Source organism: Protopterus annectens, chromosome 14.part0 (assembly GCF_019279795.1).
Source record: "Protopterus annectens isolate FY-2018-M chromosome 14.part0, PAN1.0, whole genome shotgun sequence".
NCBI lineage: Eukaryota > Metazoa > Chordata > Ceratodontiformes > Protopteridae > Protopterus > Protopterus annectens.
In genome coordinates, this window is record NC_056748.1 from 780,914,599 (window position 1) to 780,931,707 (window position 17,109).

The 17,109-nt window shown below is 35.2% G+C and overlaps 1 protein-coding gene across 5 annotated transcripts in view; it reads right to left on the bottom strand.

The window, feature by feature from the left end:
- Positions 1 to 17,109, bottom strand: part of CDHR1 (cadherin related family member 1) — a 532,835-nt gene that overhangs the window by 378,540 nt on the left and 137,186 nt on the right. For all 5 annotated transcript variants that reach the window (XM_044056525.1, XM_044056524.1, XM_044056526.1 and 2 more), the window contains one exon: positions 13,990 to 14,040. In XM_044056525.1, coding sequence (XP_043912460.1) covers positions 13,990 to 14,040 — 51 coding nt within the window. The remainder of the gene's footprint in view (positions 1 to 13,989; positions 14,041 to 17,109) is intronic.

Consider the following 17,109-nt stretch of genomic DNA (forward strand, 5'->3'; position numbering starts at 1 on the left):
TATTTTTAACTTACCAACCACAATTTCACAGGAGGGATTCAACAGTGACATATTCACATGTGTGTGACTCTGCTAATGTATCCCCTATCACAGTAATGTAGGCTACTGTATATCTCCTATGAGCTATCTCCAATGCAACAAAACAGTGGATTATCCATAAGCATCTCAAAAATAACCTGAAGTTTGCATACTTAATGAAATATTACTGCATATTGATTAAATGCTGTCACAAATTACATTTGTTGTACAAACAAATTAAAAACAACAGAGTTTATCAAACTTAAGTACCCCTTTTCTTTTTAATATATAATATTCCCCTTTTTATCAAATTTAATCATGACCTCCGTAATACATAAAAAGAACTCAATATTTTTTCTGACTGGTAGCTATATATATATTGATGGCTAGATAGATACAGTTATACATATGATTATATAATAAATGGTCAAACTATTTCATGATCGGCACTAAAACTCATCGAACTAACAACAAATCAAACATTCATTAAGAAGACAATATAGCAATGTAACACAGTCCATCAAAAAAGAAATAAAATTTATTTTTCTGAGGTACTACCCATAACTCTATCAAACATTCAGCTCAAATTTGTTTGAATAATAATAGTGTTATGGAAAGGGCTTTTGTAAGGGAAGCTGAATGTTAGGGTTAGGGACAGGGGCAGGGTTAAGCTTAGTTCCCCCTGCTACAAATTCATGCTAAATCTAAGCCTACTCCTGCCCCTGCCTCTAACTCTAACATGCAGCTTCCTTTAAATAAGCCACTTTCTATAAAACTATCACTACACAAGACAGTACACGTGCCAGTGCCACATGCACACACCTCAGACCCCATACACATACTAAGTCTGTCCCCTTACCTAACCCTTATCCTGTCCCTAAAATACACAAACACACACACACACACACACACACACACACACACACACACACACACACACACACACACATACATAATCCATCCATGTATCTAACTCTACCCCTAAAACACACCCACACTAACTCCCTCCACCATGACTTACCTTTGTTGACCAACCAGAACTCACCCAAAGCAGAGGTCGCATAACTGGTCCTTCACTCATTTTTTATAGCTGCTCACTTGTGTTGCTCAAATGTCTGTCAACCAAGTCAGCTGTAACTATGTACACACACATATATAGACATATATGTATATATGCAATGCATGTGTGTGTGAGTGTGTGTGTGTGTGTGTGTGTGTGTGTGTGTGTGTGTGTGTGTGTGTGTGTGTGTGTATATATATATATATTGTATATAAATTATAAATATAGTACATATATATATATATATGTATATATATATATATATATATATATATATATATATATAGAGAGAGAGAGACAGATTTAGATATAGATATATTTTACTACTTCTGCTAATTAACACACCATTCAGTTCTACTGCCATAAAATTCACTCATGCCTTTATGTTCTTTAAATGATTCCCTTCTAGCTTGTTTCAGCACTTTCAATTGCTACAATTTCCTGTTAACCTCTTCACCCTTCGTCTTTATTGACTATATTTTCTCCATTCCCATAAATAGTCAACAGCACTGAATGTCTGAAAATCCCACAATAATACTTCTCCCTTCTATTTCTTTTAACAATTTACCTTACATTAGAGAATGGGCGACCCATACATCAGCACCCTGATTATATATGTCTATATATGTGTGTGTACATAGTTACAGCTGACTTGGTTGACAGACATTTGAGCAACACAAGTGAGCAGCTATAAAAAGCTGAACTCTTTTAGGAAGCCTGGACTAAACTATTACTGTTCAATTAAAAGTGTACTGGAACTTAGAAAATTGCCACATTGTTTACATGACTAATTGTATTTTATTTTATTTTATTCTACAAATTGGTTTTAAATACCATTTTAAATCAATTGAAATTTAAGTGTATATTTTGTTTCCATCATCATACATACATTTTTTCTTATTTTTATTTTTTCTGGTTCTTTTTTCCACTTTATTCAAAATGATGTGTAATAACAAAACTAACTAATTATACAATTATATAGGTTTTTACGTTTCTTGTACGCAGACCTGAAGAAGTCTAGAAGGACGAAAGCGATCTTTGTTAACAATAAGTTATGAAAACAGAAATTGATTTTTACATGCAAAATGTATATGTATATATTTATATATATTTTTTGATTGCCAAATGAACTAAGTTTGATATATTTCCAGCCATGTAGTATATTGTCTTGGATAAAATCACAGACTTAATAATCTACTTAATAATTTGGTTAAATAAGAGTCACCACATCATTATAAATTTTATTTAAAGTACATAAGGGTTATATACTATTATGACAGCTACTAGGTAGGGCAGGACCAGCTCGAATGTCACACTGATGGGGGAAGGGATGTGAATTTAACATGTGTACCAATAACACTTTGTTTTACAGCACAATAAACCACTCCCATGCCTGATAAAAAGTATATATATATATATATATATATATATATATATATATATATATTTAGAAAGCTTGTGAGGAAATTATTACTCTGTTTTTGCTTTACTTGGATTGCTTGTCTGTGTACTTAATAAAGGATTTTCGACTGGAAACAGACTGCCTGCCTTGCTTGGATTACTTTCGAATACTTAGTAATGCTGTACAACTATATATTTTCTATTATTACTTTTTGTTTTGTTTTGACTTAAGACGAGTTTACATTCGCTACTTCTACTACTATTGTCCGATCTGATTAATATACACTAGTTAACTAGAAATATATGGACTGAAAATCTTCCACACAGAGAAATTTCTTACACTGTTTTGTTTTTGGACCCACTACACTTTAGTGGGTTGTTTTGAGACTTTGGGGATACCACAGGATACCACTTTGGGGATTAGCCTCAAGCTAAACGCCAAAAAGTGTATAGTCATCCCCTTTGGCAAAAACAAAGTGCCCACAAATTACCACATAGGTGGTAATCCATTAAGTACAGAAGAAGTAATTAGGGACCTGGGGACCCAAGTTGATTGCAATCTCTCATTTGACAACCACGTGGCCAAAGTGGTTAGAAAAACATTTTATATAGCCCACCTAATCATGAAGGGATTCACATCTAGATTAGGGGAGGTCATCGTGCCTCTTTACTCATCCCTCATCATGCCCATAATTGAGTACAATGCCCCTTTTGGGATGTACCTTACCAAACACCTGCAGCAACTGGAAAGACCCCAAAAGTACCTCACCAAGAGGATCAAAGGGCTCAAACAGATGCCATATGCTGCCCGGTTAAAGAAACTCCATCTCTACTCAGTGGCATACCGCCTGCTCAGAGGTGACCTGTGCCTGACATATAAGGCCATGTCCAACCTGGAATTAAGGGACATGCTGCACCTCAAAAAATCCAAATCCCATCGAGCTACACGCTCGAGAGACTTGAACCTTAGCACTGAAATAAATAGGACATGCTGGAGGGACAGATTCATAACCCAGAGGCTCCCTTCAGTCTGGAATAAAATCCCAGTCCAGGTTAGGCAGAGTCCCTCATTGACTCTTTTCAAGAGTAATCTTGATGAGTGGATGGGAGATCATAGGTTTACCCCGGGTATCACTTCTGTGTCACTGTTAGACAGAGGCACAGTATACTAACCTCAAAAAAGGGCATAGCAAAATTAATTTAAAATGGGTGGCGAAAGCCAAACATACTTGGGCTAGGCTTATAAATGCCCTAGGGCAGATAGCCTAGTATGAACCTATGAACCTATGAACCTATGAACCACGGAGATTACTTGTTTTTTGTTGGTACTTTGGTTTCTGAGACCAAGGCTTTTGTTCTGTCAAAGTATTCCTGAATTGGTGTGGAATTTCAGCATTTTAATACATGGATAATGACAGGCTAAAAAATTTACTAACTGTACCTATCTGGAATGATACAGAAGCAGATCAGATACAAACGGATACAGAAAATGGACAGGAAAGAATGGGCCCAGAAAATATGAATTCAGAGACGTTTTCTAAACTAGAAAAGCAACTGAAAGGCATGCATGGTCTCTACTGGGAACACATTTATTTACAACAAAGTATAGATAAGAAGAGTCTACCCCAAAGACTTAGATTGAACAAAAGACCAATGTGGAAAAGTATGGATGATTCACTTTCTAAGGAATGGGAAGATATTTTAGAGGATGCCAGCTACAAACTTATTCGTCTGCTAGTAAGGAACAACCATATTGTGCAGGAAGCTACAAAGGCTGACATCACATCTTTAAAAACAACACTGGAAAATGAGAACCACAATAACCTAGATGCTAAATTTGAACTGCTTAAAGAAAGAGTGAAAGGATATGAGCAGTCCATTAAAGAAAGAAAGATTAATAAAATGAAATGAGATCAACTGGACAAAGATGATCCTGGGAGACTTACTAGGAGGTACAATAATAATAACAACAACAGGAGAACCAACAACAGACAAGGTTTTAGTTATTACAGGAGATATAAGGGAAAGTATAACGGTGCAAGCAGACCTCAATGGGATTTTCCCAGGGGACATCCTCGCACAAAACCAGACAGGGGCACAATACAGGACCACCAGGAGACTGCCCCTCAAACATCTCATTCCCCACAATCCCAATCCACTTTGGCTATCAACACTCTGCTGAAGCCTTTGACATCACAGAAGGATCAGGACAGGAACATAAGCCACATCGGCAACCAGAACCGACAGAGAGTTCTACAGGATGAATTACAGGACTACCAGGACAACCGGGACCACAGACAATCTAGCTACCAGGAGCAGCAGCACCTTCACAGAGACCAGTTTCTTCAGGAAAACCAATATCGACAGCACAGACATCAACCACCACACCAATATCAAAGCCAGCACCAGTACCAGAACAAGAATGATGACCACCACCAGAGCCCCAGAGCTTGTCCCTCTTACCAGGTCCCCCCATACCACAGCCACAGTGAGGAATACTACTACAACCCACCAAGATTCCAGAAAGCAGAAAAGGAATTCCAGAGATCTCATACTCTATCCACGAACTCCCAGGGAGACAGGAGAACCAAACAGTGGATACGGGTGAGGGAAATACAATACCTGGGCAATCCCTACTGGAACCCCAACTACAACCCAGGTCCCAGGCTCAGACGGAGGAACCAGCCACAATAACAGGTGCAATAACAACAACAACAGGTACCACAATAACAGGTGCTCCACTTATCTGGAACCACTCTGTTAAAGCACTGACTGAAGAGGAAAAAAGTGTGTTGTCCAAATGACTTACTTTTGTACCAAGCTGCAGGAGTGGGGTTGCTCAAGTACTGATATACCTTAAAATGTTTGTGAGGAAGCTCAACTTAAGGGTACAGTTTCATGGCAAAAGTAATGACACTGAAAATAAGCCTATTGATGAAACTATAAAAAAGGCCTAACAACTATTGTCCACCACTACATCAAACACTAGCTGCTTTCGAAGTGAAATGTGAGATGGATATCAGGAAACTGCTTAAAAAACCTCCTAAGAAAAAACTTTATAACTTAAAACAGGGAAAATAAAAAGCATTTCTTGAGCTAGGCAATGATAAATCCAGGCGTGTAATGAAGGCAGACAAGGGAGCAGGTATAATTGTGACTGATACCACTAGCTACAACCAAAAGATAGAGAACATGCAGGAGGATAACAAATTGCATGAGTTATTTACCTCGTATGACATAAAAAGAGCATATGATTTATGGAACACTAATCTCACCACATTATGGGAAGAAAAACTTATCACTGAAAATCTTTATAATTATAAAATCTTTATAATTATTTATGTAGCCCATGCCCACGTTTACCTTACTTTTTTGGAATACCAAAGCCACACACGAACAGAGAAGACCCACCTTATAGACCGGTGGTAGCAAGTGGAGGTTCCCTTACTGAAGCCACAGCCATTTACCTTGATTACTTGCTGAAACCTCTAGCAGAAAAGAATAAGTCATACATAAGAGATTCAATGGATTTTTTGAAGAAAATAAAAAAAAAAACATTACAGTGGAAGCTGACAGTATTTTGGTAACTATTGATGTGGAATCCTTGTACACAGTGCTCCCTCACAATTACTGTATAACAACAGCTATGGAGTCTTTTAAGAAACATAATCAGGATACACAGGCACAACTGCAAAAGTTAAGCAAGCTCATTAATCTTGCACTGGACTGCAATTTCTTTGCTTTCAATGGCAAACACTACAAACAAAAAACTGGTATAGCAATGGGGGCTGCCATGGCTCCCAGCATAGCTAACATAGCCCTGGGCAAATGGGAAGAGGACTTTGTGTTAAACAACACAGATTACATGCAGCATATCACATGCAATTTACATTTTATTGATGATGTCTTTATTGTGTGGGAAGGTGACACCTTGCAGCTTGGAGATTTTATCACTTACCTCAATCAAACAACCCCCTTCCTGAAGTTTACCTCTTCCCATAGCTGTACTTCAACCACTTTCTTAGATATGCAGACTTCCAGGGACACCAACAATAACAGAATCACCACTGATCTATTCAGAAAACCAATGAGGGTTAACTTATTACTCCACAGTAAAAATCTACATCCTACAAAAACCAAGTATGATGTAGGGAAGTCCCAAGGCTATAGATTACCTTGAATTACCGCAGAGATGGAACCGTTTTTGAGAAACCTGAACAACTTAGAGAATGATTTTCTAGTGAGAGGCTATGAAAGTTAGATGTTAAAAAACATCCTGGAACCCATTATAGAACTGAAAAGGACTGAAGCACCTTCACTCAACCTCCCCAGTAGAAAAATGTTAAGTAATTCCACAGAGAATAACAAATGCAAAAATAGCTGCATCCTGACATACACTTTGGATTATCACAATATCAAAAATATTATTGAAGGAAACTGGGACATTGTCACAGGAAACCCTTTTCTGATTAACATCTTAGGTGAAGCCCCATCATTTGTTTATAGGAAGGCCAGGAACATTAGAAGTTTTGTTGAATTTAAACCTAGACCATGTGAGAAAAGCACTAAAAGATGTGCAACTAATTGTACATTTTGTATATTTATACAGCAAGGTGATAGTTTTTATTGCCCTTATTTAAAGAAGATCATTAAAACCAGTGCAGGGGGTGACTGTAACACTAAAAAAGTAATTTACAGGGCACAGTGGAATGAATGTGATGCATTCTATGTGGGCAAGACTGTAAATAAACTCAAGCGTAGGATTTCATGTAATCTGTCAGAAATCCGCTCTGGATGTAAAAATAATGCACTAGCCAAACACCTTTCTCTTCATAAAAGACACACAGGTTTTAAGTTCCAGATCCTGGATTGCATACACATGGGTGATCTTGAAGGAGACATCCCGAATATTCTGAGAAACATGAACTCGTGGCAATTAAAGCTTAACTCTTTTAGGAAGCCTGGACTAAACTACTACTGTTCAATTAAAAGTGCACTGGAACTTAGAAAATTGCCACATTGTTTACATGACTAATTGTATTTTATTTTATTTTATTCTACAAATTGGTTTTAAATACCATTTTAAATCAGTTGAAATTTAAGTGTATATTTTGTTTCCATCATCATACATACATTTTTTCTTATTTTTATTTTTTTCTGGTTCTTTTTTCCACTTTATTCAAAATGATGTGTAATAACAATACTAACTAATTATACAATTATATAGGTTTTTAGGGTTCCTATACACAGACCTGAAGAAGTCTAGAAGGACGAAAGTGATCTTTGTTAACAATCGGTTATGAAAATAGAAATTGATTTTTACATGCAAAATGTATATGTATATATTTATATATATTTTTTGATTGCCAAATGAACTAAGGTTGATATATTTCCAGCCATGTAGTATATTGTCTTGGATAAAATCACAGACTTAATAATCTACTTAATAATTTGGTTAAATAAGAGATACCACATCATTATAAATTTTATTTAAAGTAGATAAGGGTTATATATTATTATGACAGCTACTAGGTAGGGCAGGATCAGCTCGAATGTCACACTGATGGGGGAAGGGATGTGAATTTAACATGTGTACCAATAACACTTTGCTTTACAGCACAATAAACCACTCCCATGCCTGATTAAAAGTATATATATATATATATATATATATATATATATATATATATATATATTTAGAAAGCTTGTGAGGAAATTATTACTCTATTTTTGTTTTACTTGGATCGCTTGTCTGTGTACTTAATAAAGGATTTTTGACTGGAAACAGACTGCCTGCCTTGCTTGGATTACTTTTGAATACTTAGTAATGCTGTACAATTATATATTTTCTATTATTACTTTTTGTTTTGTTTTGACTTAAGATGAGTTTACGTTCACTACTTCTACTACTATTGTCTGATCTGATTAATATACAGTAGTTAACTAGAAATATATGGACTGAAAATCTTCCACACAGAGAAGTTTCTTACACTATTTTGAGAACAAATGTTCTCTAGCAGGGTGTTAATGTAGAGGTAATACCAGCTGTAAAGCAAGTCCATTATTCCATGGCAGCATAGTAGGGTACTGTGAAGTTTGTACACTAAGGAAGCTAAAGGTTGCCATTATTTTATGCTCACTAAACAGTGCTTTTGCTGGTCAGTGACTGTAAAATTAAAATAAATAAAGCATGTTTAAAAACAAAAAAAATAAAATAAAGTGTGTGTATGAGTGTATGTATGCATGAAAGTGAAAGTGAGACTGATTAAGCCATTATTTTACGTGTGTGTGTGTGTGTGTGTGTGTGTGTGTGTGTGTGTGTGTGTGTCTGTGTGTCTGTGTGTTTATGTATGTTTAAGTTTCTGTCTGCATATGTGAGTGTATGCATGCTTGCATGCATGAAAGCAGAAGTGTGTGTGACATCAAGAAACCACTGGTAGCAGCAGTTAATATGTATGTATACTTCTCAACCTCTTAGCTCAAGAAATCTGGCTAAAGTGTAAAAATAAAGTAGGGACCATACCTCTCAACACTCCAGATTTATTTGCAGAATGGTGACATGATTTGAGTTTTGGTCTTCTTATCCTTTAGAAAATGGAATGCCTACACAAGTCCTGTTATTTTAGCAACGTTCTAAGCTTATAAGAGCAATATTTAAAATATGTGTCTAATTCTAGAGCTTTGTCCCCCCATTATTGCATAATTTGTCCAGATTTCTTGAACTTACAGGTTGAGAGGTTTGGGGGAAAAAGGGATAAAAACATTGCTGATATATAATTAAAAAGTTGTTAACATGTATTTTCTGAAGGAAATCCTGTCTGAATCTCAAATGCATGTCATTATTTATTGACTTCAATCCCCTATGATTGTCAATAAACCACCAATTTGATGAGTAAGGGACCAAATAATGAGGTACATATCTGGACATTTTTTTGAAAATCTTATATTTTGTATGTAAATACTTCCTCCAACACCATTTACATATACTATAGCAAGTTTGAACATTAGGTGGAGGAACTATTTTACATCAAAAAGATAAAAAATAATAATATAGAAATACAAAAATAAACAAGTAAAACACAGCAATTTTACTAACAGCCCATTCTCTAAGCACAGTAATGTCCTCCAGGGTGTGTGTTTCTGTGTAAATAATGACCTTCTGTGTTGAAGCCCAATGCTGCAATCCTGAGTGGGCCTTATTTACACAGTAACACACACCCTATTGGGGGTTATTGCTTGCTTATAAAATCTATTTCTATTCTTAATCTATGTAAAATTTCTTTTTTTTCCCTATCCTCATCTGAAAATCTCTTACAACATTCAAGCATACTCTTACTTCTCCAGCTTTTTTCACAGGTAAGAATCCTGCATGATTACTATATCTACAGTAACTCCTGCATATTTCAAAATTTCTCAAACATTTCTTTTGTTTCCGAGTTAGAAGTACTTGAAAAATCACTTTTACTCATGCCATTCTCCCTTTAACACAACAGTCTACCAAAGTAATTATTTTTGTTACTATGACATCACTTACTCTTGTTTCAGATGATGTCATCATGACTACAGTTGCTGAACAACTCTCACCAATATACAATTTCCATTCCCACTGTTTAAAGATTTTCACCTTTTATCCTTCTTTAAAATGTTTGGGTCTAATAAGCAGATTGTAAGATTTTAGCTTTCTTGCAGCATTTAAGCATAGTAAATGTTCTTTCTATAGTATTTATACTCTTGACATTTAAAGACATTGTTGAAAGGATGCAATTGCCCTTCCTTTTTATCTTTATTTCTCAGAATGTTTTTGTTACTGTAGTTCCTACTGATACTATTTCAAAGTCTTCTCCCTTTTCTTTGTTAACGCTTTGTAGAGCTCATGCTTATTTTATGTTTAGTGTCATCTTTTTTTTAATGTTAAATCTTCTTCATTACTTATTCCACTTCCATAGCTACATACAACTCCCAACTCTTCCTCAATATTGTTTTTTAAAAGGTATTGAACTTCATCTTTGTGTATAGTTATTTTGTCAACATTTTGTACTCTTCTACCCTTCTCTCTTCAGAACTGAAACATAAATGCTTTTTTTATTTATACCTTGTACAGAAAATTTCAGTATTTTTATTGTTAACTGCCCACTCCGCAGTCATAGAATAGTGTTGGCTCTCCACTGTACTTTAGAATTTCCCTTATGCCTTTGATATTTATTACACGAGGTAAATGTTTAAAAGCATTTCAATTTCCTCAAAAGTTGCCACACCTCCCTCACATCATTACATATTTATCCATTGTCATACGTGTTTTCAACAGAAAAAAAAACATTTCTACAAATAGTTCCAAAATAATCCTTAATGTCTTTATCCAGTAAAAAGAACATTCTGAACTGAACTAGTAGTATTTCTATATAATGCTCACTGTCCTTGTATTGTATACTCAGTCCAGGAATACATCAGTCTCTTTTTCCACATTAGTTAACTTGAATGTGATATCACAAAGTTGTTTCCCATTGGATAATGGCATGAATATCCAACACACCAAAACCCAGCAGTTGAATTATTTTGTGCCGGGTAACACAACTACCAACTGCAACTTATTTGTTTATTGAGATTTTCACCATTGGCTGTTTACTCCTTACACAACTCTTGTCTCCTTTCCTTTGAATTACTGTAGCAAATGACATGTAGCTCTAGCTTTCTACTGCTGCTCACTTTGTTCCCTCCAACATGTCATAACTCTCTGGTGTACTGTCCCTTCTATTATTAAATTATGGCTACCTGAGCTCTTCCTACTTCAACAGTTCCATTTATGTTGTATTACCCTCATTCTTCTTCTTCTTCTTTCGGATTTTCCCGGTTAGGGGTCACCACAGTGGATCATCTGTCCGCTCATGATTGGCAGTGGAGTTTTATGGTGTTGAGTTGCCAGCCCGGCACCCAACCTTCCACAGAAGGCACACACTCACACCTAGGGCCAATTTAGAGTGTCCAATACACCTACTGCATGTCTTTGGGATGTGGGAGGAAACCGGAGCACCCAGAGGAAACCCACGCGACCACAGGGAGGACATTATTTTCAATTACATCTGACCCTAAAATGGCCAATTCCATACTAGGCTCTTCCTCATTCTTCACTTTTTTAGGATCTGGTTTTCCAATCACCTTGTAAAACACTATTCACTGTGAACATCTGCTATCAGTATTTCCATCTGAACAAGATAACTCCATATTTCTGGCTCTGTCCTCTGACTCAATACCTTATGTTTCCTCCATTATCTTGTAGGGAAGCCCAATAACTCCTACTAATGAAAACAGTAAAGGATTTACCATGGTCTTCTAGTCAAATTTCCCCAGTCAGTATAAATAACACCTTCAGTCTCCTTTGAAAAGAGGCCAAAGGCCTGGTGGGACTAATCTGGTCAACCAAAAATAAATATATAAAGAAAGAAAGAAAGTTCGAAACACCAGGGTGCTTATTTTGGACCTGGGCAATTCTGCTATTTATTAACCAGATAAGTACACAACAGATATCAAAATGCATGTTTTTAAATAACAGCAAACACAGCAAAGAGTAAGTTAATATTATAGTATAATAGTGAAGAAAAAAAAAGTTCAAGATCAGAAAAGTGATTATATCTCCGGAGTTCTGGGCTGACAGAATTTTAAAGATAAAACTGTAAATATGTTGAAAAGTAAATGGTCCAGTTGTTAAACTGCTAAATAAAATAAGTAGGTCATGCACTGAACAATGAAACAAAGAGGGAGTTAGTCTAATAGGTAAAGGAATACAATAATAACAAACACCAAAGCATTTGTAGGAGGTCCAGATCCCAACATTCTTAAATACAAGTGATAACAGAAACTATGCTGCTTGGGTATAGGAAATCAATAATGCTATGAGATATACTAATGGTTACAGCAATGTGTGATGTTAGCAGAGGGCATTAAGCCATAACTTTTATCAAATTGAAATGATATTAGTGTCTAAAACACTTAAGCTGGATAAATTCCGTATCAACAGGGATTGTTAGCATGATAATAATAGGGGTCAAAATCACTGCTGGTGAAAGGATACTGGATTGCAGTTGACTTATGCAATTATTTTGAAGGGTGACAACACATCCTATTGTAAATGAAGAAAATGCTGACTAAAATCATGTTGAAAATGTAGACTTTAAATTCACAATAAACATTTTTCTAAAAATCTCTGCATTTGTTGTACAACCATATAACCATATGTGAATGTTACTGACAATGGCTCATACTCATAGTTACTGTTCAGAGCTTTGTTACAACCCGAGGGCTGCATTTCTGACATGTCCATTTTGAAATCTGTCCAAGCAGTTCATATCTGAATGCTGTCCAGATGTCATACACACAGTTCATTTGTCATGATGGCCTGTATCCAAGCTGCATCCTATGCATATTTAGGTTTGATTCCTATAATCTCTAGCTACCTACTGTGCCCTTTTGAAAAAGTAATTTAACCAAATAATGGTTCTTGAGAAAACCCTGTAGACTTAGTTCTGTATAACTACAAATAGTTCCAAAATAATCCTTAATGTCTTTATCCAGTAAAATGAACATTCTGAACTGAACCAGTAGTATAAAAAATTAAGGGGTGTCTTATTATATAGGGTAATTTAGCATTACCCACACCCAGGCGACATTATTTAAGAAAAGAAACTGTTACTTTTCTTAATAATGGCATAGTATAATGCCTGTTTACTGCCCGATGTCTGGCATAAGCCGGGGACATCTCCGTTGCTTATTTTAAACTGTCTCGCTATGTTAAACTCATTTAACTAGAATTTAAAAAAGCAGTCGATCTTACCAGTTTTTGTTATAAAATGCTGTGGGCGACCGGACCTTTTTAGTATAACCAATCAGCGTTGGGGATCATGGTATAATTTGTTTTACTTTCTTATATCACATATGCTTATTTACCTTGTAGCACATGTTTTGTATGACTAGTATCTTTAATTGAAGTTTAATATCTTGAAACTGAATTTTTAATGTGCTGTTTGTTTTATGTGGAGCTTTTCTCCCCGGGTCTCTACTGAAAATGGACATATATCCAGTTAGACTAGCCCGGTCAACAAATGTAAAATAAATAAATAAATATATTATACTTAATTAACAAAGCCGAAATACATAAGTAACTGACAAGGAAAAAAAGGACTTTTCTTGGCTAAATGTTACCATATTTCAAATGTTGTCATGTGTATGATGAGACATTTAGTTTCATTTTTTTTTCTCTGCAACTTCCTGAGACCTATTTCATAAGCACTCCCAAACCTACAGGAATATGTATGAAAGGATGGTAATGCACTTCTTATGAGTTCAGAAATATGCAATGCTTTGTTGTGCATTTTATTATATATCCTGGCAACATTTGGTGCTTTCTCAAAGCATTATATTTACAGCATTTGTAATAAGCAACACTGGTGATCTCAACAACAGTGGTGCCTAACAATTTTTTAAAAAAAATACATTTTAAATGTGTGCTTACTACATACCTTATTGATGCCATCAGAAATGCTGATCGGTACTTCAACTTCATTCTGTTTCTGTAACAATTAACATTAGTTAACAGAAAAAGAAACAATGAAACATTTTCAAAACACTGATGTCATTAAGATGCCAATTTTCTCATGAAAATTAAGAATACTGTTTCCTGAGTAGTGAATATTATAATGTTTATTACCAGTCTGTTTTAGTAAGATTATTTATATGCAATCAATGACAAATAAAAACAAAACAAAAAAAATAACAGAATTAACATGCATTGCATATACTGCTTTTTCAGAAGAGCATAGAACAAAAGAAAACTTGAGTTAAAATGTATATCTATGTCAGCTGATCTGATGTACATAGAGATAAAGCTGTGAGTGCAGCCACAGGTGACACAGAATCAGCTGACAACCCAGGTGCTTAAAGAACAAATGAGGAAGGGTGAGTAAGTGAATGATGCAAGTTCACTCATGCTCAAGAAAGGACTGGGTTGTGGCAAATACCTACTGGTAAAAGATGAGCACTATATACAGCGGGATGGATAAGTACTCGGCACCATCCAAAGGGACATGTCAGCCACAGTTTAGTGTGCAAATGTGTAAAAGCACACACATGCACTAATGAGGAAGGCCTAGAGGATGTTTAAGTCAGTCACTGTGAGGGGGTGGGGTTAAGCTAAACAGCAACCCCCCAACTCCAGAGAGGAGAAGGATAAGATTACCAAATGATATTTCCTTTCAGAAGAAAGAGACCATAATGTTGGATGCTACAGAGCAGACAAAACAGGGAGACCAAATGGTCAGTAGAATATGCCACAGATGTCACTGATGCTCAGGGAAGTGTAGTGAAAAGCAGAATTAAAAATTCTCATCTGTGTTCTTACCCTCATTCAGAAAGTTACACAAAATACTAGCATACAGCTGAGTAACGCAATATTTTAACTGGAAAACATAGAAGTGTAGACATATTCATTAATTTTGTTTATACATTTCATCAGACTTTATTTATTCATTTATTTATTTTACATTTGTTGACTGTGTTAGCTTGTCTGAGATGATAATCCTTTTTCAGCTGAGGCCTGGGGAGAAAAGCACCACAAGTTAATAATACAAGTAAAGAGAGTAATTAAAGTACAAAAATCATTTATAATGTACAAAAGCATTTATATTATACAGAGACTATTAAAATTTAAATTGTCAATAAGAAAACAAGTAACAACAATATTACAGAGTTTGCATTGTGATTGGCATCATTTTGTTTTAGTAGATGCAGCATTTAGAGATATCTTAGAAGACGCAGTAAGTAAGGGTAAGTAGAAGTGATATGATAGTTAAGTGTATGGTTAGATTGTGTGAAGAGTGAGAATACATAGATAAGGTGGCTATATAAGTAACAGATAGACAGAAATTAATACTGGATAGAGGCAGGCAAGTGTGCTGCACTAGGATATGAAGAACAGATTATAGAGGGTGAATACAGTAGCAGGACCATAGACATTTCATGTATTCTTTTGTGGCTGGTTTAAAGTATTTAACTTTGTTGAGAGTCTTAATTTCCAGTGGGAGTTTGTTCTAAGATATGGCTGGACTGTAGCTGTAGAGGTTGCAGCCAAATGTATTCTTAGGTTAATGGATTTATAACAGGTCTTGTCCTGAGCTTCTAGAAGGAGTATAGCAGGAGATTTGGGGAGATTGGATGGACAGTGTAATGGCTTATATAAATTTGAATGGATAACCAGAAGCTGGGAGAGAAGAAAATAAAATATAAATAATATTTCCATATCTAAGAGATATCCCTGTTGAGGTTAAAGACAGTTTGGCTGTTGTTTTATAGCTCAGCATATTATAGTGGTTCATCATTATAAAAGCTATAACAGCAACAGGTCTGTGGCTGTTAATTAATCATACAGACACACTAGTGTTTGCATTCACTGCTCTAAACTTTCAGAACAGCTTTGTTTTGAACAAATTATGTGGAATGTGCACGTTAATGTCTTTGGCAGAAAAATGGAAGTAGCACAAGCCATTCCTAAACACAATCAATTTTAAAACTAAAAAGACACTCATACTGCAATCATCATGTTCTCCAGCATACATTTACCTATAAAATGGACTCATTCTACTAACACGTATCTTTAATTTTTTTTCCAAAATGTTTTTATTCATTTTATAACACAATAGCTTAACAGTATAGTAACAAGAAGAAACAAATAAACTATATACAATGCCAATGGCAATTAAAAAAGTAATATACATAGGAGAACACTTACTATTTCTCTAACAGATTAGACAATTTTGCCCAAGCAATTAAATGATGAGTTGTGTTGTTAGTCCTTGTTTCTATAGTAGCAATCTCATTCTTAGAAATGTATTTCACAAGATGAATAAACTCAACAATTTTCCTTGCTAAAGAGAGGATAGACAATAGTAAAAATGTTTGTTTTTTAGGAATGATTTCAGGGACAGGAACATCAAAAAGGATAAGGGAGTCAGAAATTATACAGTTGTCAATACATAGAGCTTTACAAAGCTATTTAAAGTCTAAGCAAAATGGGGAAATTATTTTGCAATTAACAACCATATGTATCCAGTCAGCATCGGGGTATCCACATTTCCAGCATTTCATTTCATATTTCTTGTACATTATTGGTAGTCTATGTGGGGTAACAAAACATCTATGTAAAAATTTCAATGTATATACATGCCAGAACAGGGAAAATGTGGATTCCTTCATTGACTGTAAACAAAGTTTTTTATCATTTTCTGAGAATACTCGTCTATTAACTTCACTTAAATAATTCCAAAAATAAACATCTGTTTTGTTAAAATCATTTCTGAGAACTTTATAAGTAACAGATATATACAAAGTGTTCTTGGGTGAGTTATTAATAATTGTTGTGATAAAAATCCAAGATTTTTAAGTTACTTTTATTGTGTGCCTCTAATGAGGGTACGAGCTTAGTATGTATAAAAGCCTTACAAGTTTGGATGTCCAGCCAATTGCAATTTTGCAAACTATATCTGCAGATCAAATAGTCTGCAGAAATTATTTTATTAGCTGAGAGAAACTGATTCCAGTATAATAGGTCACCCTTCTTAAATGCTAACATTTTCTGAGTATCAAAT